This window comes from Melozone crissalis, unplaced genomic scaffold (genome assembly GCF_028551555.1).
Source record: "Melozone crissalis strain CALT ecotype California unplaced genomic scaffold, PUWL_Pcris_2 ptg000014l_1, whole genome shotgun sequence".
Lineage (NCBI taxonomy): Eukaryota > Metazoa > Chordata > Aves > Passeriformes > Passerellidae > Melozone > Melozone crissalis.
In genome coordinates this window covers 16,008,853-16,033,382 of record NW_026535792.1, presented here as the reverse complement: position 1 = coordinate 16,033,382, position 24,530 = coordinate 16,008,853, and the positions used below count along the sequence as shown (strand labels likewise).

Sequence of the window (24,530 nt, the reverse complement as noted above, 5' to 3'; positions counted from 1 at the left end):
ATTTTAGGTTAGTGTCTTATGACATTTTACTGGGTTTAAGATAATCTGGCTATCTGGTCACAGGAAAGTATTTTTTCTCCTCCACTTCTTGCCTGCAATGTGCTGCCATGTAGTTGGGGTTCTTCAGAATGGCAGTATACATCCTATTGCAGTTTCTTCACCACTCGTGGCCAGTTTTTTTGTAGTCTTCTGTGCTGCATCAAATAAGGCAGCTCCATGTTAGCACTGATGATGGCAAGAGCTGTGAAATCCAAGGTACATCTGTGCTGCTGGGCTTTTCCAGTCCATTTTGAAATTACATCTGTCCCCACAGGGTTCAGCTGTGTGGCACTGCAGTTCCCTCAGTCCCTAATAACAGCCTGACCAGGGATGACTTTATGATGCTCCTATCCCCATTGGTCTGCCCAGAGAAAAGTTTTGCACCTTTTTTAAGACTGGTTCTGAGAGCAGAGAGGGGAGAGAAGAAGTGCACAGTTTGTTTTCAGACACTGCACTCACTCCTCCACATTCCTGCTCCTGGACTGCATTGTCTGCAGACAGACAGACAGACAGCAGGACAGAGCTCTCCTTTGCTTTTAGTTAGTTTTAGCTAGCTGAGGCAAAGAAGTTCCCTGGACTGTGGGTTTTTTTCTTTTTTCCCTTTTCTTTGGAGCTGTTCAAACCTGCTCTGGACTGAACACCAGCAGAGCACCCACAGCTCCCACCTGTGGCCACTGGGCCAGGCCTGGCCTGAGGTATTTCCAGCACCAGAGGGACTGATCAGAGACTGAGTGAGCTGAGCACAGCCCCCAGAGGGACTTGCTGAGTGTGTGTCGTCTCTTCAGAGCAGCAAGAAGTTTTGTTGTTTAATATTGCTCTTCTTTTGTGCTGGTGAATGCTTTGCCTGTTAAATAAACAGGTTTTTTCCACTTTTCTCCAAGGAAATCTCTTCCCAAACCAGATGGGGGAGGGAGCCTCTTGAATTTGCTTTCCAGAGGAAACCCCTTTAGAGGTTTTCTCCCACATTTTCCCTAAACCAGGACACAAGTCCATGTGGAGAGTGCTAAATCCTGCAAACAGGGCTGGAGTAGGAGAGGTAATGACATGCTGAAGTGTTTAGGGGTGGGGAATTTAGAATTGAAGCCTTCACCTGCACCATCTCAAGGCCATGCCCTTCCTGTGCCATTTCCATTTCTTTGGTTCCCCTGTTACTCCACAGAGAGTCTGACATCCTACTGAGATTTCTGAGGTGTACTTTCAGTGTTTTTGAGGCAAGCTCAATGACTACACATGCAAAAAGCACAAAATCACTCTTGGTAATGGGAGAATTATATGAAATAATTGACCAAATGAAGAGAAATCATGTGCTTCTAAAGGTCTGAAGTCCTTCCATTTAGGTTTACCAACGCTACATTTGAAATTCTTCATGGCTGTGGAGGACTATGCCTTTTATGAAATCAAAATATGAATGAGTTGTCAGTGCTGGACCTCTGCATTGCTAACTGGAAATTGTTTGGTGTTTTTTGTTAGCACAGAAGGAGAATGTGCTCTGATCTGCAGAGGTATTTTGGTGATGTGAGTCAGAACAGAGGAGCATTTTCAGCTATATTAAATGTGTTCCTAAGTGCTTTACTGGATTGGGGCCATATTCTGCAGCATCTTACAGGATTAAGCCCAAGATGCTGGGCAGAGCTGAAGAGCTTATGGCAGCTCTGCACAAGCATGGGAACCCCTGCCCAGGGTGGATTTTCCAAGGAATAGTTTATGACTTGTGTGGGATCTGTACCAGAGCTGAGAGTCAGGTCACCAGAGTGTTCCAATTCAAAATCCAACCTAAAGAAAGTAGGACTCCTGATTAGGCCCAGCAAAGTCAGCCATCAGAAAAGCTAAAATAGCATTGAGATGTTGGATGTGGCAGATATTTGGACAGTAGTTACAATTTCCTGATCTCCCATTGTGATTTAAAAATGTTTTATACCAATTACTTAACAAATCAATTTAAGTGTGCAATCACACCTGTAGGTTTGTGTCACAGAAACTGTTAAACCTCAGGAATGTGGACTGTTGTTACATTTACCCATTCAAAGCTCATGCTCAACACAATTTCTCTGAATGTCATTAACTCCTTGTGTAATTGACACAAAGAAACCAGAGCTTGAAAGCTTTCATAATTACACTATTAAATCTTAAGATTTCTTACCCCCTTGCTTGATATAATAATCAACAAGCAAGCACCCCAATTAATTTTGCTTCTGCAAGCACACCAATTAATTTTGAACATAAATCTCAACACACTTTCACTCTATCCCATTAATTTTTTCTTCAGCAAAAGAGCTGATCTGTTGTCACTCATTTGAGTTAGTGTAAAAGGAGACTCTTCAAGGAATTCAGTTCAAATTTACCTATTTTCTGTCAAGCAGTATTTCCTTCTATCTGTTGTTTGACATAACACTGTGTAAAAAACCACATTTGGTCTCACTTTGTATTAATTAACACACACACATGTTCCAAAAAAAATTGAACAAGAAATAATCTGTGCAGTAAATTACTCTAGTAAGTGGCCAATCTATTTATTTTACAAATTAGGAAGAGCAGTTTTATTTCAAATCATGAACTTTCATAGCTAAGGACTGTATACTTAGAAAATATATTTCTCCTATGTACATTGAACTGGAAGACAAAAACAGATACTATCCACTCATAGTACTGCTCATTACAGCAAACCAAAGGTTCTGCTGCAAGATATTATAAAATCTTTTAAAAATAGCACAGATAATTTTTTATCTAAGGTGACAAAAAGCAGTAAGTAGCACTTATTAGCAGTTTTTAAAACTTGGTGTTCAGAGCACAAAGCCACATTTAAGTTGATTTCCACATGGCAAAGCTCAGTGTGTCTGTTTCAGTGAGCAATTGGTGTCATTAGGCATGAATTATTTTAATTATTACCAACAAATGGTACTGGAGCCATGTAGCTTTTCCTATTGAACTTGAATAAGCAGCTAAAGACTTCTCACTTGCTCTCTTGGCTCAGCACCAGAAACAGACCATTACAATGAGTTTTAAGTACCAGCAGAAGGCTCAGAGCTAATGAATAATAAAGAAATGTGCATGTTGTTCTTTGTCACCAAGTGTCACCAAATCCCTCCTGATACCTGTAGGAGGAGGAATGCTTTTCTCTGGCCACGCTTACATTACTGAGTGTAAATGATTTTAACCTGGAAGGAAAATGGCATTGCAGCCAGTATTGATCCCTGGTGCCTGTGTCAGCCTCAGGCTGTGGCAGAGCAGGGGGATGTGGCTTTGGCCCAGCAGCATCAGCCGTGGGGCTGTTCCAGGAGCCCTGAGCCTTGAGTGCTGCCAGTGTCTGCCTCGAGCACTGCAGGACTTCACACACACTCCACTTACTGTGTGATGGTAACAGGGCAGGATTTCAGCTGGATTCATTACCTTGGGCTGCAGAAATGGAAAAATGAAATGAATTTTTTAAAAATTGTGCTCTCCATGAGTAATAATCTCCTTCCAGATCCGTATCCTGCATATAGATTTGTCGTCAGATTTACGTGTTGTCCAGCTCAACTTCACCTTTTTAGGAGTGGAATCCAGTTAAATGATTTAGAAAAATGAGATTCCTCTGAGGTCTGCTCAGAGAGAACTGGGTGTTGTGCTTCTGACATGATTGGCAGGTGGGTGACCTCTGATGGACAAGTGCAGTGGTCACTGGTGATGTTTTATGCATAAGAACACAATCATGCTAATGGAACACTCTGCTGCTGTCAGGCTTCCTTGCTTTTCAGACATTGCATTCTTGTGACTTGATTTATTCAGGTCCAGCTTGGATTATGTGCTTTACCTTACCTTGTACCTGCAATGGTTTCATGTCCATCAGCACTGCTAGAATGTTACCTTATTATTACTTTCAGTGTAGGCGTATGCGAATTTGTAAATGTTTCTCTACAAACTTTGGTTAGTTTTACTGAATTCTGGTCGTTTGTGGTTTTTTTCTCTTTACTCAGGTTAGTGTTCCAGATGACCATAATGCTACTGCAGGCAGAAGTGTAAATAAGCAGGTATTTGAAGGTTTAACAACAGGACTTCTGAGGGTAGCTGCTGTGATTTTCAGATGTCTCATCTCCAGCTTCCCAGATGGAAACAGCCACTCTACTGCCCTGAAGATATTACAGGAAGTGAAAAGTAAATCCTCACAAGTGGAAGCCTTCAGCAGCAGAGTCCAAGACCTAATCAGGTTTGAAAAAATATGGTGAAACTTTTTAAAGTATTCCTTGTGAGAGAGAAAGCAAATTGCATCGATTTAAGAGAGGAACAAACTGCTTTAACCTTGATGCAGTGAGAATAGTTTGTGTGGGTAGTCAGGAAGACTACTGAAATACTATATTCTCAATCAAAAATGTTCTTCAAAAAACTGCAGACAAAGAAATACAGAAATCCAAGATGTTTTTTTTTAATTTCTGGACTTGTTTTTAATGTTCTTTCCATTAATTTTCTCTCCTGATTTTCTCTCCTGATTATGTAGGAGCTAGTTTCCATACATTTTTCTCTCAGCTCTCTACGCCAACCATGTGTGCCCATTGCCTGTGGGCTCTCATATCATGCATGCATTCATATAAGCTGGTCAAAAAAAATAATACATTTCCTATTATAAAAATCACCCAGTCATTCCTAGAATCTGATCTTATCTGATCCTGATCTGATCTTATTTTAATAGCTGAACTGAAATATATTAGTACATACATAATTAATACATGTTTTAAATATATGAAACTAATATATATCCAGCAGTATTCTGGACTTGCTAAAAGTGTACAGTTTCACTAATAAGCTATATAAATAGTTATCAATAAATTGTTATATTAATAGTTACCAATGTGTCTTCAGCCCTCTGAAAAAATGAAGTTCTTCTTTATATGCTACTGAAAACATGTCACAGTGAGCCCTCAGACGTTTTAAAGTCTGGTATGATGCTGATGGAGACAAAGAGGACATCTGGAGGAGAAAAGCAAAACAAGTAGTTGTCATAGATACCAGTGACCTCTAAAACTTCTGTGTTCTCATGTAACTCTCCTTCTCCCCAAACAGGTTTTGATAGAGTGTGAAATTTCAGGATGTTGTATTCTGCAATTTATGAATGGGAGGGTGGGAGGTCTGTGCTGAGCAGACATCTGACACTGGCTGGGCCCAGCACAGGCAGACCCTCAAGATAAGGAGAGACATGAGAATCTGAGCAGGTCCCTCACCTGAGGCACTTTAGGGGATCTGGTTATAAATGGGGAATGAAAGGCATGATGACAAGGTAATGGTGCAATTAGGACAAAAAGAGAGAGGGCATTTTAAACCAGTCAAAAACAGACAAATTCTGTCATTAATGAGAATCTTTCACCTCCAGGTCATTGTATCATATGTCATGGGGAGTTGATTAAGTGAGAGTTTTAGGAAGATGGGTGAAGAAAGAGGAGCACTGAATTTTTTTTACTTTTTTTTCCTATTTGGGACTATTAGACCTGGTGCATAAACACCAATTATCTATGTGCTGTCTGGGTATCAAAAGGGTAGCCAGGTTATTTCAGCTGTGCTGCTGTGGGTAAAAAGAGATGGAGGCAATAGATTAGAGAGCTTTGACATTCCACTTGTGTGTGTGCTCAGCTCCTCGAGGAAGGGAGAGCTCCATGCATCTTCCTGATGTCTCCAGGTGCCAGGGAGGAATAGTCCCAGCAGACTGAAAGCTCTCATCCATTTCCTCTCTGCCAGAGGAGCAGCTGCTCTGTGCCCAGGGGTGGGTGGGAAGGAGGGGGACAATGGACACAGTTTGCAGGTGTCACACTGTAGAGATGCTGCTAGGGAAGAGAATGCTGATGAGAAAGGTTGTGCCTTTTTGAGAGCCACCATCTATCAGCATTAACTCTGGTTTGTTTAGTTCTTCCTCTTCTGTCCTATTTCTCAGAGCTGTTTCCAGCACTCAGCATTTCTCTGTGACTGTGATGTATCTAACACCCAGCTCTGTTCCTGGAATTATTCCTCTAATGCAGGAGAACTTGTTTATCACCTGTGTGATCAGGTGGATTGCTTAGATCAAAATTGGCAAGAAACTTAATGCTAGTAACCTTTCATGTTGCTAAATAGAACAGACAAATTTACCTGCACAATGAGTGTGCACTTAATAATCTTTGTGCATCTTTAGGTGTTTTTAACTGCTGTATTTCAGCAGCTTTAAAAATCTTCCATGCTGCAGTTCAACTTCTTGCTTTATATCCAGGGTATTTTTATTCTTAACTCCTTTACTTCTTCCAAAAGCTCTGTGTCACTAGGGTGGACATTGGCAGAGAAATTTGTCTTTGAGCAACAGCAGTGTCTGAAAAATAGGATGTTTTCTTCCCCAGTGTCAAAATCCCCTGTTCTTTCAAAATCAGACTGTAGGACATGTTATGAGGGAATAGTTATTTTTAACAAACAGTTGTACTTCTGTGAGAAGCATTATCTAATCAATAATCTTTACTGGTAGAATCAATATTATTTAATAATGTTCCCTATGGAGTCAAGTTAGGGTGGTCTGGTCAAGTCTGGCAAAGTTAAAGCCAGTGGTGTTCCCTTCTCCAGGAGCTCTGTCCTTAGAGCCATCTCTGCCAAGTGACCTTGAGGAGCAGCTGCTGGGACAGCGATCTCAGGAGGGTTGGTGTAGGCAGGGTGGGAACAGGGGATCATTTGTTGGTGTCTGAAGGCAATGACTTCCCCATGTCTTTTCAGCACAGGATAGAACTGCAGTTCTTCTGGTTTTGACAAGAGGTTTCTCCTGCTTCGTAGGAGTGGAGGAAGATAGAAAGAAAATTAGAGGGGAAAGAAAGGGAGATGATTATAGTGGAACTTTGTGTCCACAAAGAGAGTTGATCTCACCTAAGTCAGCAGAATATGGTGGTTGAGAAGGACTAAAGCCTGAGAAGCTGGATGTTTGTGGTAGAAAAGGACAGTAGGTAAAGTGAGGTGATACCAGCAAAGTGACGTGGAAAAATACATCTGTGCATGGCTTGAGTGGAGTTGATAATGATCAAGGTGTGAGAGAACCTGCTGTGGACAGAGAGATCTTGGTACAAGGGTGAAGAGCAGATTTTTTGGACATATATTTCCATGCTATTAGAAATTCAAAGAAGGAACTTCAGCAGTTGTGATCTGAGGATCAGCAATGATGATCTGGTTAACCCTAATAAAAAAGAAGGGAGTTTTCAGTTTTTAAAAAGAGTCACTACATGGTTTTCTCTATATTGAATTTGATTGAGTCCTGAGGAGATTTTTTGATCCTGATCCTTCTATACTGATGGTAGAAGGTTGTTAATATTCTATTAGTCCCTGAGCTGTTGCATATATGTATTTATAAGAGGGGAACAAAGCCCAACAATTGGCCAGTGGTTGCTATAATGTATGAATTGCTATAGAACATTATCTGGGTAACATCATTGTCTTCTTGAATTAGTGTGTTCTGCAGAGTTTACCTCTTCATGCTAAAAAGAAATTGTGTTGTTGCAGAGCCATCAAGATTATTATAAATCATCTAACTATGGCAAAATTCCATTGTCCTCCTAGCAGTATGCTAAAATAAACATTTACACTCATCTTTCTTGTACAGTATAATACAAATTATCCTACAACTCTCAGATCTCGTAACAAAAACTACTGATAGTCACAGAGAGCCAAATCTCAAGTTATTGTAATTGGAATTGTTTTATTGAAAACCTTCAAAAAGAGTATTTAAGTGATCACAACCTGCTTTTTTGGAGTGGTTTGATAGCAGAGAACCAAAAATTACTTCTTTTGCAAAGTTACCAAAACTATTGTGGAACTATTTTTTGTAATACACTTTTTCCTCTCTTTGTAGTTACGTGGTGAACATGGGACTGGTGGACAAGCTGTGCTGCTGTTTCCTGTCTGTGCAAGGCCCTGTGGATGAGAACCCCAATGTAGCAAGTTTCCTGCAGAGTGCCACAGCAGTGCTGCATGGCATGTGCCAGCTGTGCTGGGCTCTCAGTGGAAGGTGGGTGCAGTGCCAATGGGATATGCCAGCTGTGCTGGGCTCTCAGTGGAAGGTGGGTGCACTCTAATGGGATGTGCCAGCTGTGCTGGGCTCTCAGTGGAAGGTGGGTGCACTCTAATGGGATGTGCCAGCTGTGCTGGGCTCTCAGTGGAAGGTGGGTACAGTGCCAATGGGATGTGCCAGCTGTGCTGGGCTCTCAGTGGAAGGTGGGTACAGTGCCAATGGGATGTGCCAGCTGTGCTGGGCTCTCAGTGGAAGGTGGGTGCCATGGTGCTCAGGCAGGGGCCTCCTGCTGAGGCTGCCAGCCAGAACTGTGAGACACACAGGGACAGAAACAGTGCTGGAGATTGCCTCTGTTCAGCCTCTTGCCAGCAATCTGTAATCTTGCACTGAGCCTGCTTCTTATAAGTCATCTATCAGAATTGCAAACTTTGCCTCCTTTACTCATCATTCCCCACAGGCTTTTATCAGTGATAGTTTGAATGTCCAGTCTCAAAGTCTTCAAGAGGTACTTTATTATGGGCTAAAATCAACTGTTAATTGATTTGTCTCTATGATTTGTCTCTAGAGCAGCCTAGTTCAGCTCTTGCTCTTTAAAATACCACTGTCACTAAGGGAACTCTATTTTCCATAAAGAGAGCTATTACTAGATTTGTCAGGGAATTTTCTAATGCAAAATGCTTGTTGCTGTAACCTAACCAAGGCTGTGGGAAGTGTGCATGAGGGTTTGTGCCTGCCAGCAAATCTGGACTTCTGTGGTCTGCAGTGTAGGACAGCTTGACACTCATGTGGGAGTCACAATTTCAGAGCTTTGGGCTGCACTTCCTAGAGCCTACCACACCATTACTGTTACACATTTCAGGAAAAATCAAGGCTGGCAGAACTTCACAATGCATTCCTGAAGGGTAAAATGATGCTAGGGTTGAAAAAGTAGGGCTAATAAAACATAGGATAAGAAACAAAGCTTTAGGTAAGAGCTGTTGCTGGTAGCCAGGGACACAAACACATGGAAAAAGAACTGCAAGAAATATGAGCCCAAAGAGACCATCCCGACATACTGAAATTTCCCTTTCTGAAAGCTGCCAACTTGGCATTTTAAATTCCAGAAGAGCACTGCCAGAAGTCAAATACTCACTAAATAAAATAATAAAAATATCACCCTTCTGTTAGTGGAATAATAGCTCTAGCTCAGAGTGAGTAATACAATATTTGCAATTTCTGTAGCAGGCACACACTTCACCAAAATATTAGAGATCTTTTCACCCCAAAATAGTACAGCACTGCACATATACATCCATCAAGAACATCTGTTCTTTGTAGCACCAGGATAATTTTGGGGGTTGAGTGTTTTTCTTCACAGTTACACCAAGAAGTATCTGATCCTACCATGTCCATAAGCAGCAATGCTCTGGATTTTATCCAAAGGTGCTGGTTGTTCCTGATTCCAGGTTACATTGTTCATTTGAGCATGAGAAGAAATGAGAGGAATGAACCTGGAGATTTCAAAACTGTTGTCTTTCACTTCAAGATCAAAAGCCTTGATGTAACTGATTAGAAGGGCAATTTAAATCACATGTCTTTCATCACCTGAGCCCCTGTCATTTAAGCAGTGTAATTCTGTCTTGTCACAGCAGTCCTCAGTGCTGGAGGTGATTTAAGTGGAAAAAGGTACTGCCAAACACAGATTAAGGTGGCAGGAACAGAGCTCATATTTATTGAATTCTTAAATATGTCACACTGCAGTAATACATGATGTGTGATGCCTGTTTGCAGCACAAAAGGCAGCCCCTCTGTGAGAAGGACAGATTCCTATCTCATTCCTGGTGAATGGGGTGGTGACACTGCAGCCTTTGCAGGGAGCTTTCCTCACTCAGCTCAGCTGATACAGGCTGGAGCACCAAAGCAGCCTGCCTGTCACAGCCCTCTGTGCCAAGGGCTGAGCTTGTTTCTGAGATTGGAGGAGCCCAGCAAGTATTTCAAGTGCTCTGACACTGCAGCATGAAAAGAAGTTTTGCCAAAATTATGGCAGGCTTTCACCATTGTTGCAAGAGCAAATTTGAAATGTTCTTTTCATATCTCCTCCTGTATAACATGGTTCCAGGCTGGAAATTTCTTTATGCTCCTCATTGGTAACCAGGGGATGGGGATATAAATTAATCTGGTTTTTTTGTTTTTCATGGAGCTTTTCAGGCTGTTACCTGTGACATAGGAAGTTGTCATTCCATATGTAATCCATGAGAGCCCTGTGGTGGTGCTGTCTGGCTGTGTGCAGATCTCAGCACTCAGCAGTGAGTGGCACAGTGGGAAGCTGGCACAGGACAGTAAATGCTGGGTGGGGTACCAGGACCACCCCAGGGCTCAAACCAGCCCAGCACAACTGGGAAATCCCCAATGAGCTGTGGGATCCTTCTCCTGTGCATTCAGATCCCACCAGGTTGTTTGGAACTGTACTGCAGCTGTAATTGCCATATCCCCAGAGGGCCAGAAATTCTTGTTCAAAACTCAGGTTTGAAACAATTCAATTAAAAGGTCCAGTCCTGTGGGTACAAAGTATGTTGGGCCATTTCTGGAGCTCTGAGGTAGGAAGAGTTGTCAATCTGACTTTCCTGCCTTCCTCAAAAGCACATCTCATGAAACTCCAAATTCAGCAGAGTATTTCTAAACCAAGCTCTGGATTGACACCCAGTGTGTATTTGGACAGTTCCTTCATGGAAAGAATTCTGTAGGTAGTGAAGAGATCTCAGCCAGGTCCCTCTCTGCACCTGCCTCTACCTCAGGCAAGGGGTCACAACAATAGTGATTATTAGAGAATAGCCTCAAATGATTTGATATATATATATATATAAATCAACATTATCTTTTAAATGAGGTCTGTGGTTGATATAATGTAGATGGTAAAATTTTAAGACATTAATTAAGAGACTACTTTTATTACTGTGGTAGACTTATAAGGAAAAAAAAGTCCAAAATCATGGAGTTAGATACAGTAAAGAAAAGTCTTACTAATGTAGAAGCATAAATTGGAGGATTTTCAATTTTAAAATCATAAAATGTTATTGAAATAAGGGAATATATTCTGAACATATGTTATAAACATACCCTATTATAAGAGAGGGATTTTTTCCATTAATGATCAAAGTCTTTAAAAAAGATTTAACTTTGATATTGATCTTACTTTTCAAATTATCATTTTTGATACTGGCTAATAAATGCTTGATTGATTCTTTTAATTGAAATTTTGCCGTAGATGGAATAGCATATTTTCCAAAAGAACAATTGTTGAAACCCTTAATAACTTGTTATCCTGTTTCAAGCTTGTTTTGATACTTTTTGTCCTCTTCTCTTACACAGAGAGAATCATTGAGGGTGACTTGAGACCTCCAAGTGAAAGTCCAATTTTCTGATGCTGTTTTGCATCTATAGCTAACAGTGGAGATGAAAGCCCCTTCCTCCCTGATGAGTTTTTTTTTAAAAGGCATATGAGAGCTGAAAACAGGCCATTGTCCCTTATTGTTTGTAGGGAAAATCAGAAAATGCAGCAGGTCTGAATATTGAGCTCTCCCTGCTGAGCAGGTGAACTTGGCATTTGATACTTAGGCTTGAAAATTGTGACCCTGGTAATGCTTAACTGACTTTTGCTCACCATTATGAATAACAGTAGCCAGAATTGAAAACAGAGACATTTTTATTAACCTGAAATAAAACAAAATATTAAATACATTTTGTATGGAATAACAGTGTTGTGTGGCCATATAGACCTCTTGGAATCTGTGTGCAATTGCAGATGTCCAGTAGCAATGTTCAAGATGACAGCCCTGTTTTCCAAGTGTGTCATTGGAAGTATGACAGATTCAAGGCCTCTTTTGGGCCCTCAGGTCCTGACTACACATCTGGAATGTGCTTGGCTTGTACCCACAGCACAGAAAACAATGAGCAGGCCTGGAATGCAAGGAGCATTAATGAAGGCATGGCCCTGCAGCCTCAGCCCAGCCTTCCCTAAGAGCAGGGGGAACACTGAGTGAGTGAGGATCTCCATGGCAGGTCCTTTATCAGCATAGCAAAGGTTCTGCTATGTTCCTGTCTTCTCCTGTACTGCCCAGAGTTTATCCAGCCTAGATCCCCTTTCCCTAATTCTCTGGACCTGAGGTTCCTGTCCCAGAAGTTGTTGCTCTGTGGAGGGCTGGAGTCAATGCCTTGTGTCACTTTTGCCCATGAGTGTGAGTGAATAAAGTCCCACTGGGCCAGAGTTACTGCAGGGTAAGGGTCAGTCACTGGGCCAGCACAGCAGAGAGCAATAACACAGATCCAAGGGGGACACTGCATTGTGCATAAGGGAATATTGCAAATAATAGTCCCTCAAATTATGTAGATCCTTTGGAGCTCCAGCTGTTCAAAAATTTTGCTGTTTTCTCTATTTAAGAATTGCCTTCAAGCTTTCTCATTACCCCAGGAAAATGCAGTGCCAGAGCAGAGCAGTAATGAAATAGCTGCTGTTCTATCCCAGAGCAGTGGTGAGGTGTAGAAATGTGTGTCAGCAGCTAATGAAGCTGTGGTTACCAGCTGCAGAGGCAGAAAGCTGCAGATGCAGGTCAGGCCCAGGGAAACCCTGCCTGTCCTGCCCCAGATGCACATGGAAGTGGCATGGGCTCACTTTTATTGCAGTCATTAAGATAATGTCTGCTTTGGCTGCTGCATGGGGAATCAGATGCAAGTCTGTCTGAACCTTGGTTTTGCTTCTCACCACTTCCAAGGGCAGCAGCTCCAGCAAGTGCTGCTAAACTAACTCTGACTTGTGTCTGAAGGCTTCATTTCATCACTCCTATGCAGCAGTGCAGTCCCTGCTTGCCAGTGGGAATTGCAGCAAGGTCTGACAGGTGCTAAATACTTCCTTGTTCTTCTTTTATTATTATTTGGCCTCTTTATTTTGACATCTCTTTCTAAATAAAATAATTTAGAAGGAAAAAGTACTGATGATAGTTTTTAAATCCTAATAATAAAAAACCCCAACAGATTATATTCTAAGCTTCTTGGAAACTCATGTTTTCATTTCACTCAGTGTTTTTAATCAGGAGTATATATTTCAAATATACAAACATTATAATGTATACCCTTAGAGGGGCTTGTCTGCTTGTTAGCTCAGCCAGTTTTTAAAACAATATATTTTCAGATATAAACAATTTGCTCATATTGAAGCTTGGAAAAATTGTAGTTTTATACTTGTTCTGCAGAGTATGCTGTTTCTTATCAAGCTGTATTGAATTCCTGTTTTTAATAAATAGTGGTGTATTTTAAGCAATGAAGTAACACTGCTTAGTATCTTTCTTTCTTTCTTTCTTGTGATGGATATATCACATTTTTTAATTCTTAAACTCTTTTTGTAAGTCATAGATCACATACCAATTCCTGAAAGCTCTTGATGGCCAAGCTGAAAATCACAGTGGCAGCCCATAATGAAAATTCTGTGCATTTCATTAAACCTTTTTTTTTTTAAGATAGTGCAGGTTGTTTGACCATAATGTAAATATTTGTCTGTTCTTCTGTATTTATATTTAAGACGTAATCATTGTGACCAGTAAAGTTTGAAAGCCTGTTTGTTTTCCCAGCTCTGTCACCCAGTGTTAAAAATCCAGTGGGTCTTGCTTCCCTTCAGGGATTAATTGAAGAGGTTTTGTCCATAGTGACTATTTTACTTTTGCAGCTGTTACAGACTCAGAGACAAAATTCCTTTAAATAGGAGAATTAAGAAGAATTGCAGCTCTAGGAATCTGATCTCTTAACTTCAGTTATGTAAAGTCTGATTTTCTGATGTGACATTGTCATCTTATGAAGGTTTTTGGGGGTTTTTGCTTCAATCTGTCCCAACAGAACTGAATTTTCATTGGGCTCATGTTTTGAGGTGAACTAAAAATCTGCTAAATGTATGAAACCCAGTGTTGTGCAGACTTGACAAAAATCACTCAGAGCAGTAGAGGCAGAGGTTCATGCTTTATTTTACATAATTTCATATAGGTTTTTTGCATTCTAAAGCCCACAGCAAGTACAAGTAACTTCTTTTACTTTTGTATTGTAAACATTTAGGATTAAAGTGGTGGAACCAACAGTTCAATTCAAGAGGAGCCAGTGTTCTGTTCACGTGCACGTTAGCTGTACTACAGGCAACGTCCAAAATGAATTTTTTTCTGGCAGTTCCTTCAATCCATCAAATCTAGCAGAGATTTTTAATTTCTCTTGAACAGTTTTGTGCTGTACAAACTTCAAAATTTTTCATCTTTTCTGTGAAAAATCTAATGCTTGCATTTAGTTATTTTACTATTGACTTTTTAATGTATATTTTGATTCATTCTCTGCCCCAGAGCAGCACAAAATGGTAAAAGGATTTCATCCAGCAATGTAAGCTTTCTCATATGGAATTGTTTAAAAATAATGATGGAGTGAGAGTTGAAAGCAAGCTAACTTTAACCTTGGGTAAAATTGGTCAATCTTCTGATTGCACAGAGTCAGAAAAAAATTCTGTGAGGTATCATATGCAGTAATTAATTTGGGGTTATCATTTGACTGTGAGTGTACTTTTCTGTTTTGTACAGCTGAAAAAGCTAAGAGTGAAGTTAGGTTGGCAGGAGGAGCTGTGCTCTCATGTGATCCTGTGGCAATAAACATTCTAGTTAGTCGAGTGTAACTAAGTGATGGTTAGCACATTTTGGCTACTGCATCCTGCAGAATAAATCCTGGGAAACCAGGGAGCCCAGACAGAGCAGGGCTGTGCTCAGGGTGGTCCCAGAGCTGCCAGCTCTCTCTCCTCAGGGATGGACCCTCATCAGGTCTGTGCCTCCCTCCCAGACAGGCTGGTGTGCCAGCACACCTGGAACTTTGCAGCAGGGATCTCCAAAGGCACAGCTGGCACAGGCAGGTGGTGGCTCAGGAAGTGTCTCTGCTGACTCCATTCACACAGCCTCACTTAGAGACCACAGAGCTTCAAAATGAAGATTTGGGGCATGGATTCCAGGCATAGGGAAAGCAAAGCCCTGCCATAAATTGTTGTGCAGCGTAGCCCCACCCAAACACACTTAGAACTCTAAGGGTTTTTTCCACTTTTTGTTTTTTGTGGAGTAAATTTCAGGGTCTTAAGGAGAACAGACACAACTGTATTGCTTTTGTTCTTACTGTGTTTTACTAAAGATCTGATTCTTGTGTCACAGGCTTGTGGACTACTCATGCAGTGTGGGGTGGTTTTTGTGCAGCACGGGTGTCCTTGGGACATTGGTCCTGGGGTAGCAGCAAAGGGTGCAGCACTGAACAGCTTTTTCAGCAGCACTGAATATTCACAGACTGTAAATAGAAATAACTCAGAAATTGTATCATTAATGCTGATTTCAGATGAGAGCACTCCTTGCATCATCTGGTAAGGTACAGGTAAAGATGTGAGGGGACAGTGGTGGAAACAGATGAGTGCCAGTAGAGCAAGTTGTGTACAGCCCAAATACTGTCCTGTCATACTCAGTGAGCCCAGGGCTGCTCTGGGACCTGAGGAAAGCAGGTTCCTCATCCTGCTCTGCCTCTTTCCCTCCCTGTGGTCCAAGGAAGGGATGGAGTGCTGCTGTCAGACAGAAATTCTCATGGACAGACACTGGTTTGGGTAAGGTGGTGCTTTCTTGCCTGCTTTATTTGCTTCACTAGGAAAAGTGAAAATGACAGAACAAGATGATGGTTGCCAAAACGTGGTTGTTGCTGAGCTCATGGTTTAGTTTCTCTGTTGAAGAAGTCTGTCTGCAATTGTAAAAAGCAGGATTAGTCATCCTGCCTAGAATCTGTGTTGGAAATGTCACTGGAGCCAGTGTTTGTAGCAGAGGAGTGCAGGGTGCTCCTGGTACAGATACAGAGAGATTATTGAGAGCTGCTCTAGTCAAGGTAAAGCTCCTTTCTGATTCTGCTCAACAGGAATATTCTGAGCCTTCTGAGTGTCTGCTCTTTAAACTGAGGTTTTGTGACTTACAGATTATTTTAGAAAGTGGTTCTGATTTTCACTTCCATTTCCTTTGCTTTTAGAAGTTATAAAAGAGGAAAATGCCCTCATTTAAGTTGTCCTTTTATAATGTTTTCTCATATAGTCTGTCATATTTTCCTTTAATTACAGCAAGGAATCATATATAAACTCAATCTTTGTAGTCTCTTTTGATATTGAAACTTCCTTCTTTTCTTTTTCCTTTTTTTTTCTTTTTTTTAAGATGGAAATATAGTAGATGAGGTAAAAAACAGTCCTTGATATAGCATATTTTTATTGTTACTGTTTGCTGCGTTTAATTATTTTAGTGTTTCCTTTGATTACCAATATTGACCAAATATATCTCCAAAATGAAATTCAGGTAATTTATGTTATGGGTTTGAATTAGAATTCAGAGAATATAAAACTTGCTGAATTATTCTGGGGCTTCACTTTGTGCTTGCCTACCCTGCACACATTATTTAGCCTCCAGGGTAGTGATACTCTTAGTCTTCCTTAGTAGCTGTCCTGCATCATCTTCTGGATTATTAACAATGTGAAAAAACTGAGTAGTAAAAATCATGAAGGATTATGTGAAGTGGTTTTGGAAGTCTGGATGTGAGAATGGAAAGGGCAGTCCTGAGTTATTTACCTGTCTGTGCTGATATCCAAGATAACCAAAAACCTTCTCCGTTATTTTATGTGCACACCCAGAAGGTGGCAAAGGGACCCAGTTGCCATGTGCACGAGCTGTGCTGGTTTGTGCCTGCCTGTGCTTTGCTGCCCTGCCGCACTCTCCCCTAACAGCCTCTGAAGTAAGGAGCAGTGTGTTTTCCTACTGCTCCACACTTCATTCTTAAATTCCTGCAGACCCATTTGATTAAGATCATCTGTTCCCGGTAACTTATTTCGCTACTTAGGTAGGCAGTTTGTTCCAGTGCCTGCAGCCCATCACTGTGGCAGGAGAGGCCCCAGGGAGTTCTCCCACTGCTGCTGGCTGCTATTGCAAGCAGCAAAGGTGAGAGCAGGCTGCTGACCCGAGGCAGGGCTTGCTTGGAGCCCCTCTGTGCTCCCAGTGTCCCCGGGCTCGGCGCGGGCATGATCCCGCACTGCAATTACAGAGAGCGTGAGACGGTGCCCTAATCATTGCAGTATTTTCTGGAATGCTGTGGTTTCCCTGGCTCCCAGCTCAGTGTGTGACCTGGCTGTTCCCTGCAGGTGCAGCAGCGTGTTTGACAGCGGGCGGCAGGAGCCCACGGGGCTGAGCGCGGCCCTGCAGGCCACGGACCTGGTGGGGGTGCTGCACATGCTCTACTGCGTCCTGTTCCACGGCACCAGCTCCGAGCCCAGCCCTGCCAGCCCCAAGGACAGCTACGCTGCCGGCACCGTGCAGGTGGCCATCCAGAGCTTGCGGTTCTTCAACAGCTTTGCTGTTCTTGACCTGCCTGCCTTCCAGGTAACCGATGGTTTAAAACTTCTCTTAGTGGGATGATGTTTGTTATTGATTATGTCTTTGGACTAAGTTTTGTCTTTAAGGTCTTAGTTGTCAAAGGAGTTTTTAAATGTTAGATTTTGTGCATGAAATTTCTAACTGTTGTTATGTCTGCCATATAGCTGTGGCTGATGACTTTAACCAAAAAGTGAAAATTTAGAATACTGAATCAAATCCATTATGTTCTCCAGTTTATTTTTTACTTGTTTCTAGCATAGTGCTTTTTATATTTATTAAGCCCCAAAAGTGTAAAAAGGAAAATCTTAGTCCAAAGGACAAAATAACAGTTTCTTTTATGTGAAAGGATTTGCTTGCATTATAACCACATATTATATTTTCCAGTGCTTTCGGGGGCCACTTGATTTAAGATGGTGCAGCTGAAACTGATAATCGCTTGATATAATTTCTTTAGCAAGTAAAATTTTGTTGACCAAAAATTGGAAAATATATTTTCATAATTTTTATTAAACTAAAAAAAAAAAAAAAGTTGTATTTTGAGTCCTGAGAAGGACTATTTACCTTTGTCTGTGAACAGAGTTCAAGTGTAAATGAATGATTTTGCCATGCAAATACTGCTTTATTTCTCAGGTAAGTTAGTAAAGTTGTATTGTTAATATAAAACCTGTCAGAAGGCATTGCTTTGAAAACACATTTAGCAGCATCAGTCTTACACAATTCAACAGAACAGGTTTCTTTTTCATTTAATGTATAATTTGTAGTGTGCTGTACCACACTCTCTGTCTGAAGTGCATTAAACTCAGCGAGAGCTTTTCACAGATGAAGAATTTAGTGTGGCTCCTTCAGTTGGTGTTTCTTGCCATGGACTTTCAGTTTGGTATCATCTGTAACAACAGCAGCAAGACTTGTGTGTGCAGCAGAGTTCATCTGCAGCTGCAGCACCAATCCAGTCAGGGTTTTTTGCAGGGACAGAAGCAGGATACTGACTGCAGTTTGATTGCACACACTACTGACTCCATTCCTTTCTGTCAGTCAAGGCAGTTCCCTCCTGACCTTGGTTCAGCACTCTGGGTGACAGACTGGCTGTTTGTGTGCTGCTGTAGGTGTTACAGGTGTGTGCCAGAGTCAGCCTTGACTGGAGCAGGTAAACTTGGCAGAGGAGCTGTAGCAGATCCCACTGGCTGCAGGGCTGCTCCCTGCTATCCCAAGAAATCACTGTTCATTTTTAAAACACCATCTCTTGCTTACCCTGTCTGTATTTATCCCTCTACCCACACTGTTACATCCCAGCATTTGTAGCAAACAGTCAGCATTAACCTCCAAACCCCATGGTCTGTGTTAGGCTGTTCTACCCAAAATGGTGCAGGTCAGTAACTCTTGCCTGAAGGGTGGCCAGACCCCAGCAGTGGGAGCTGCTTCTCTCAGCTCAGGGGCACAGGGCCCTGCTCAGGAGGTGTCCTGGACTGTGGGGATGCTGTTGTGTGTGATGGACAGGCACACTGGGCTAGCTCAGCAGCTCTCCCTTCCTGTGCATTAATGGGATTTGTTTCTGTACTGTTAGAAATAACATCCACCTGAGGCAGTTTGCTGGACACTGACCCCGTGGGCCATGGCAGGCTGGCAGACAGAGGAGGGAAGAGCCTCCTGTGTGATCATTATCTCTAAGGAATAGTTTTATCACAAATTGGTAGGACTGTGGAATAGGGGGTTCTGATTAGCAAAAGAGGTCTGGCATTCTCAAGTTTGTATTAGCACAGATGGCTCATGGGTATATATTTCATTTAATTTGACAGTATAAACAATTGAAAGATGGTAGTGAGAAATAGCACAGGGTCCTGAGCTGATATTAATTCTGGCTAAAAAGGAAGCATAGTTTCCTTGAAAAATTAGTTTAACTTTTATACACAAACTCAGGTGCCCTTTGACCTGTTGTTATCAGAGGAGGTCAAACCCAGAGCACTGGGTCACAGCATGCACAGACAGCACTAATTAAATAAGGATGGACCTGAGAACATGGCATTCACATGACATAAAGCAGTAAATAGGGGCTGTATTGGGCATTAAATTTTGAAAATCCACTGACTTACCAGAACGCTTGAAGTTCAAGATCGAAAGCATCCACAGCTGAGCCTGCTTCCATTGTCAAGGATCCTGCTTTTCTGGGTGTATTTGGAATTCAGCAGGACTAAACTATGCCACAGCCTGGGATTTATATATATGTATTTACCACAGGCTACAAGGTAGAAAATGAAGAAAACTCTGAAATGAAAGAGATTTTCTCAGGCCTGCATTGCTGTTTCATTAGATTTAGGAGACTGTGATGCTCATTCCTTGTGCTTTAGTTTTCCCCTTTGACCCTGTGTCGCTCTGTCTGCTTGACATGTTTATTAAATAGAGGCTGTAGGCTGCACAGATAAAATCTAATTCTGAATCTCCACGGTACAGCTATTTGCCTACTTTTAAAAAACATCCCAAGAAGCTTTGCAGCTGACTGTTCTCTCCTTTTGGATGTTTCTAACTTTTTGTAATGTTTGAAAAGTCATTATTTGTTATTAATCATTGTATTCCATTCAGAACATGAGTTATTAATGAGAAATGCATTTTGCTCTGTTGCAGAAATGAAGATGGTTTGGTTTCTTTTGCTTATTTCTCAGAGATATTACTAAATATTCCTGGATCATGTAATGTATGTCAAATGAAATGGTCAACCTAATGCTACACTGCATGTCAAATAAGCAGAATCCAGTTTTTCCTGTGTCCCTTGAAAATTTGAATTTATTCTTGCTTCTGTGGCTTTTAATATTATATTCCAATTGTGAACAGCTGAAAAAAGAGATCTGATTGTAGCCTTTCACAAGGAAGAACATAGTCTGTACTTTGCAGAAACACCCCAGAAGGGTGCAGTTGATGTGTATGAATTCACACAAGTTCTAGAGCATGCTGCTGGAGTGTGATTTCTGTTTCTTGGTCTATTTTTCAGTCGATTGTGGGAGCTGAGGGGCTGTCCCTGGCCTTCAGGCACATTATCAGCTCCCTGCTGTGGTACTGCTCTCAGCATACCTGTGAGGGATTGCTGCACGAAGTCATCATTTGTGTGGGCTACTTCACTGTAAACAACCCAGATAACCAGGTAAGGCAAATGGAAAAGGGGCCCAGAAGTTATCAAGGGCACATTTAGTCATGGATCTCTCATTTGGTCAGGAAATTCATCCCCTCAGCATTGCTTTTGAAGCACTTGGGATTCTGTGAGCACAAAGGGATGTGTTTGGTAAAGAGAAACTGAAGTTGTGTGTTAAGACAAAGACATTGATTTTGTGTGTCCATAAGCAAAGTCCATTTGTAGTTCCTGTGCTCCCATTGCATTGATTTGAACTGGCCTTGCACCCTGCCAAGGCACACTTAGCCACTGATATTTTTAATTCTAAGTTAGCTTAACGTCAGCTTAATCAGATGGTTGTGGTACCCAAGTTAAACCTTTCTAAAGCCAACTAAGCTACTGTCCCATGAAGACTTGTCCTTGGATACCAGTGTAGCTGTCTCCCTGCTTGCCAGTGCTAGGGTCTAAGCCATTCTTCTCCATGAGTCTTTTCAGTCATAAACTAAATGCCCTATTCAAGAAACAGTGGAAATTCCCCTTTAGCTTCCTTAATTGTTGTCCACTTTTGCCACTGGACTCTGTGACTTCCCTTACTGGCTTATAAAGTAAAACAGACACAAAACTCAAAAAATATTTCAAATTTATTGGTCTTAAAAATCTCCTGGTTTCCTCAGCTTATCTGTAACATCTCAGGGTGTATTGGGCAGGGCAGGGCTTGGCACTGGCTCTTGGAATATGAGAGGTTGATGACTGAGTGTGTGGGTACTGCATTACAGTGCCCACATGTTGGGTACGATTCAGGTGAATGCTGCATTTTGGGAAGGTACTTACTGTGTTCTCTCTCTATGCTTGCTCCCCTTTTTTGCACAGCTTTTGGGATAGGGGTTCAGGGTGAGGAGCTCAGTCCATGTTCTCTCTCTATGCTTGCTCCCCTTTTTTGCACAGCTTTTGGGATAGGGGTTCAGGGTGAGGAGCTCAGTGCCCTCAGTTCAGCTGATGAGCTGGAGGAAGTGTTAAAACTTTTCAGGAAAGGTTTTAGAGAAAAGCTGCTCTATAGCATTCTTACAGTTATTGACTGTAATTGGAACACTGCAATATCTTAAAGCTGACAATGCTGTCACAAGTATTATATAATTATACAGTGATGCTTCTGTGGGATTGGCCACAGCTGGAGGGACGATGCTGCAGCCTCCCTACCCTGTGTGACCAAAATCCCACTCAGGCTCTGCAGCTGCCTGTTGGCAGCACTTCAGATGGGTCATTTTTAACCCTGTGTGGTGCTGCTGCCCCAGGGTCGAGCTGGCCCCAGCAGTGCCAGCAAACCCTGTCATCTTCTCTCTGCAGCTCAAGGATTTCTGTTCTGGCACAAAGTCCAGACAGATGGAATTCATTGCATGCAGGACTTGGCACTGCAGGAGTAGTGCAGCACAGGGGGTTCCTGCAGCACAGGGGGTTCCTGCAGACAGCACAGAGGGTTCCCTGCAGCACAGGGTTCCTGCAGCAGAGAGTGTTCCCTGCAGAACAGGGATTTCCTGCAGCACAGGGCTCCTGCAGCAGTGCCAGCAGTGCCACCCTGCCATGCCAGCAGTGCCAGCAGGAAGCTCCATCCAGGGGCAGTGGGCACCGGGCCCTGGGGGGAGCCCTGGGCTGGGGCTGGGCTTTCCAGCTGGATCCTGGAGCCTTCAGCTTGTGCTCCTGGGGCTGAGGGTGGCCTCTGCAGCCCTCAGTGTCAGGTTTAGGGTTTCAGGCAGACAGCCCTGCTGTGTCAGGCCTTCTCATACACTAAAAGCTCTCTTTTAGGGTGCTTTGCTTTGAGGGAACCAATGTCACGTGTCATGACATGCTTAACTTTTAATGTAATTTCTAATATTCCTTGTTAGTAAGATTTTATCTGAGGCATTTGGGTTTGGCTTTTTTTGTTTAAAAAAGCATTTTGAAAAACTGAAGTTTTCCTCACTCAGGTACTTCAAAAATACTGAGAAGGATTTTTAGTGAAAGGAAGTAATTTTTCTTTTACTACCAGGCAAAGCAGTATGACTTGCTTATGGTCATTATTTTAAGGTGCTCTTTGTGTTGTGACTTCAACTAGACAGGCTGCTTTTCATGAAGAGGGAAGTGCTTTCTATTCATTCAGTTATGGTTTAATTTTTTATTATGTTAAGAGCTTCCAATTTTTTCTTCCGTTGTTGATCATCTGGGGAGTCCTACTAAAAATAAAAAATTGGTCTCACAGTGAAAGTTTTCAAATAGTAGGCTTGAAGTCCTGGCAAGTACAGTGTAATAAAAATAGATACACTAGACTTGAGCTATGAAAACAAATTTCTATAAAGCCAGAAAGCTCTATTTAATATTTGAATCAACTTTAACTGAGTCCATAAGTGATGTATTTCAAGGCAGATTCAGGTTCTTCTTGCAGTCAAATGTGCATTTGTTTGGAAATGTTTGTAGTTTAAAGTCCTTTCCGCTCTACATTTGTATTTCTTATTACAAACAGAGGTATGTTTTTATTCCTTTCAGTACTCAAAACAGAAAAGGACAAACAGTTGTTTGGAGTTTTCAGCATCCCTTTTTGTGGTTCCTATTTCTATCCACATCAACAGATAAATATCCAAAGCAGCATACTGGAAGAAGGAAAAATAAAAAAAAAAAGTGAAGCAGCTCCCCAGTTTGGAGAATAGATAGATTTCTAAAACAGAAATTTTACAGCCTGTCAACCTCAGCACTGACCTTCTGTAGTAGTACTGTGATTTAAGTGAACTACTACCACTGTGCAATCAAAATCATAAGAGGGCAATTTCCTAAACATTTCACATTCATAGAACAAAATCTTCCAAGAGCATCATATGTCAGTCATTTAATATAACACAGGTTTGGCTTCATTTGTTATGCTGTCTGTAGAAGTCTTTAGAGTTAGCTGAGTAGCAAATGAAGAAGGAAGGGGGAAAGTGCTTTTCTCTTGTGCAGTTTGGAGCCTGAGATTTCCCCCAGCCCCTGCTGGGTCCCACCCAGAGGCTCTGCCTGGGCTCCCACTTGGTGTTTGCACCACGCCTGGCTTTGGGCAGCCCCAAGTGATTCTGTCAGGAGCACTGAGGACAATGGATTCCTGAGGAACACATTCCTCAGTGTTTTGATAGTGCTTGCTCTGTTTATTTTAAAAAGGCTGTGATTTTGCTGACTCTGCCCACATATAATATATTAGTAATATTCCCTTCCTTCGTTCCTATTTTGTTTTAACATTCATAAAGCTTTTCCAGGGCAGCTGCTGTCACTGAAGAAATAAATCAGTTGTGGAAGTGCAAACTGCAGAAGGCAAGGAGTGTTTCTTTAATATTTGAAGCTCTGCAAAGCCAGTGGTGAGCCTGAGCTGCCCTGTCTGTTCTGTATCCACACGTGAGCTCTGTTTACTGCAGAGCCAGACAGCCCCTGCTCACTGCTCCACTGGGCATCTGCTCCTTGGGAGGGACCAGCAGGGAAAAGGGATTCTCTTGTTCTGGCCACCATTTAATCTGCTGCTATACAAAAACAGGTCCCATGATACCAAGGATGGACATTAAAGCTAAACTGTGTAATAAAAATAATGTCCAATCTTTCAATAGCCAGCCCTGCTATATCAGACTGTAGAATTACAGTTTCTAATTAAAATATTCTTGTTAATTTAAATTATCCTTCTATTTTATTACATTTTTATTCCCTTTTATTGTTTGATTTAATTAGTATAATGAATATAATTATCATGTGCTGTCAACTGGCCTTATTTGCATATTATATTGAATAATTGAATGTGGTCCTGTAATTAAATTAACAGGAATGACAGATGATTTGCTTTCTTTCACATTGCTGCATTGGGAATAGAAATCTTTCCATATTCATTGCAGTTAGGGAATATTTTTCATCTGCAAAGTCCTCACAAATCAGATCCTCAGACTCAGGATCTTGCTGATAGGCTCCAAAAGCATATGCCTTTATTTAAATAAAAATAGCTTTTGTTCTG

At 41.7% G+C, this 24,530-nt stretch overlaps 1 protein-coding gene across 1 annotated transcript in view; it reads left to right on the top strand.

The window, feature by feature from the left end:
• SCAPER (S-phase cyclin A associated protein in the ER) overlaps positions 1-24,530 on the top strand; it is a 132,878-nt gene that overhangs the window by 92,750 nt on the left and 15,598 nt on the right. Inside the window, exons 25-28 of the mRNA XM_054272915.1 lie at positions 3,993-4,222; positions 7,859-8,014; positions 17,211-17,448; positions 20,423-20,572. Of these exons, the coding sequence (XP_054128890.1) occupies positions 3,993-4,222; positions 7,859-8,014; positions 17,211-17,448; positions 20,423-20,572 (774 nt within the window). The remainder of the gene's footprint in view (positions 1-3,992; positions 4,223-7,858; positions 8,015-17,210; positions 17,449-20,422; positions 20,573-24,530) is intronic.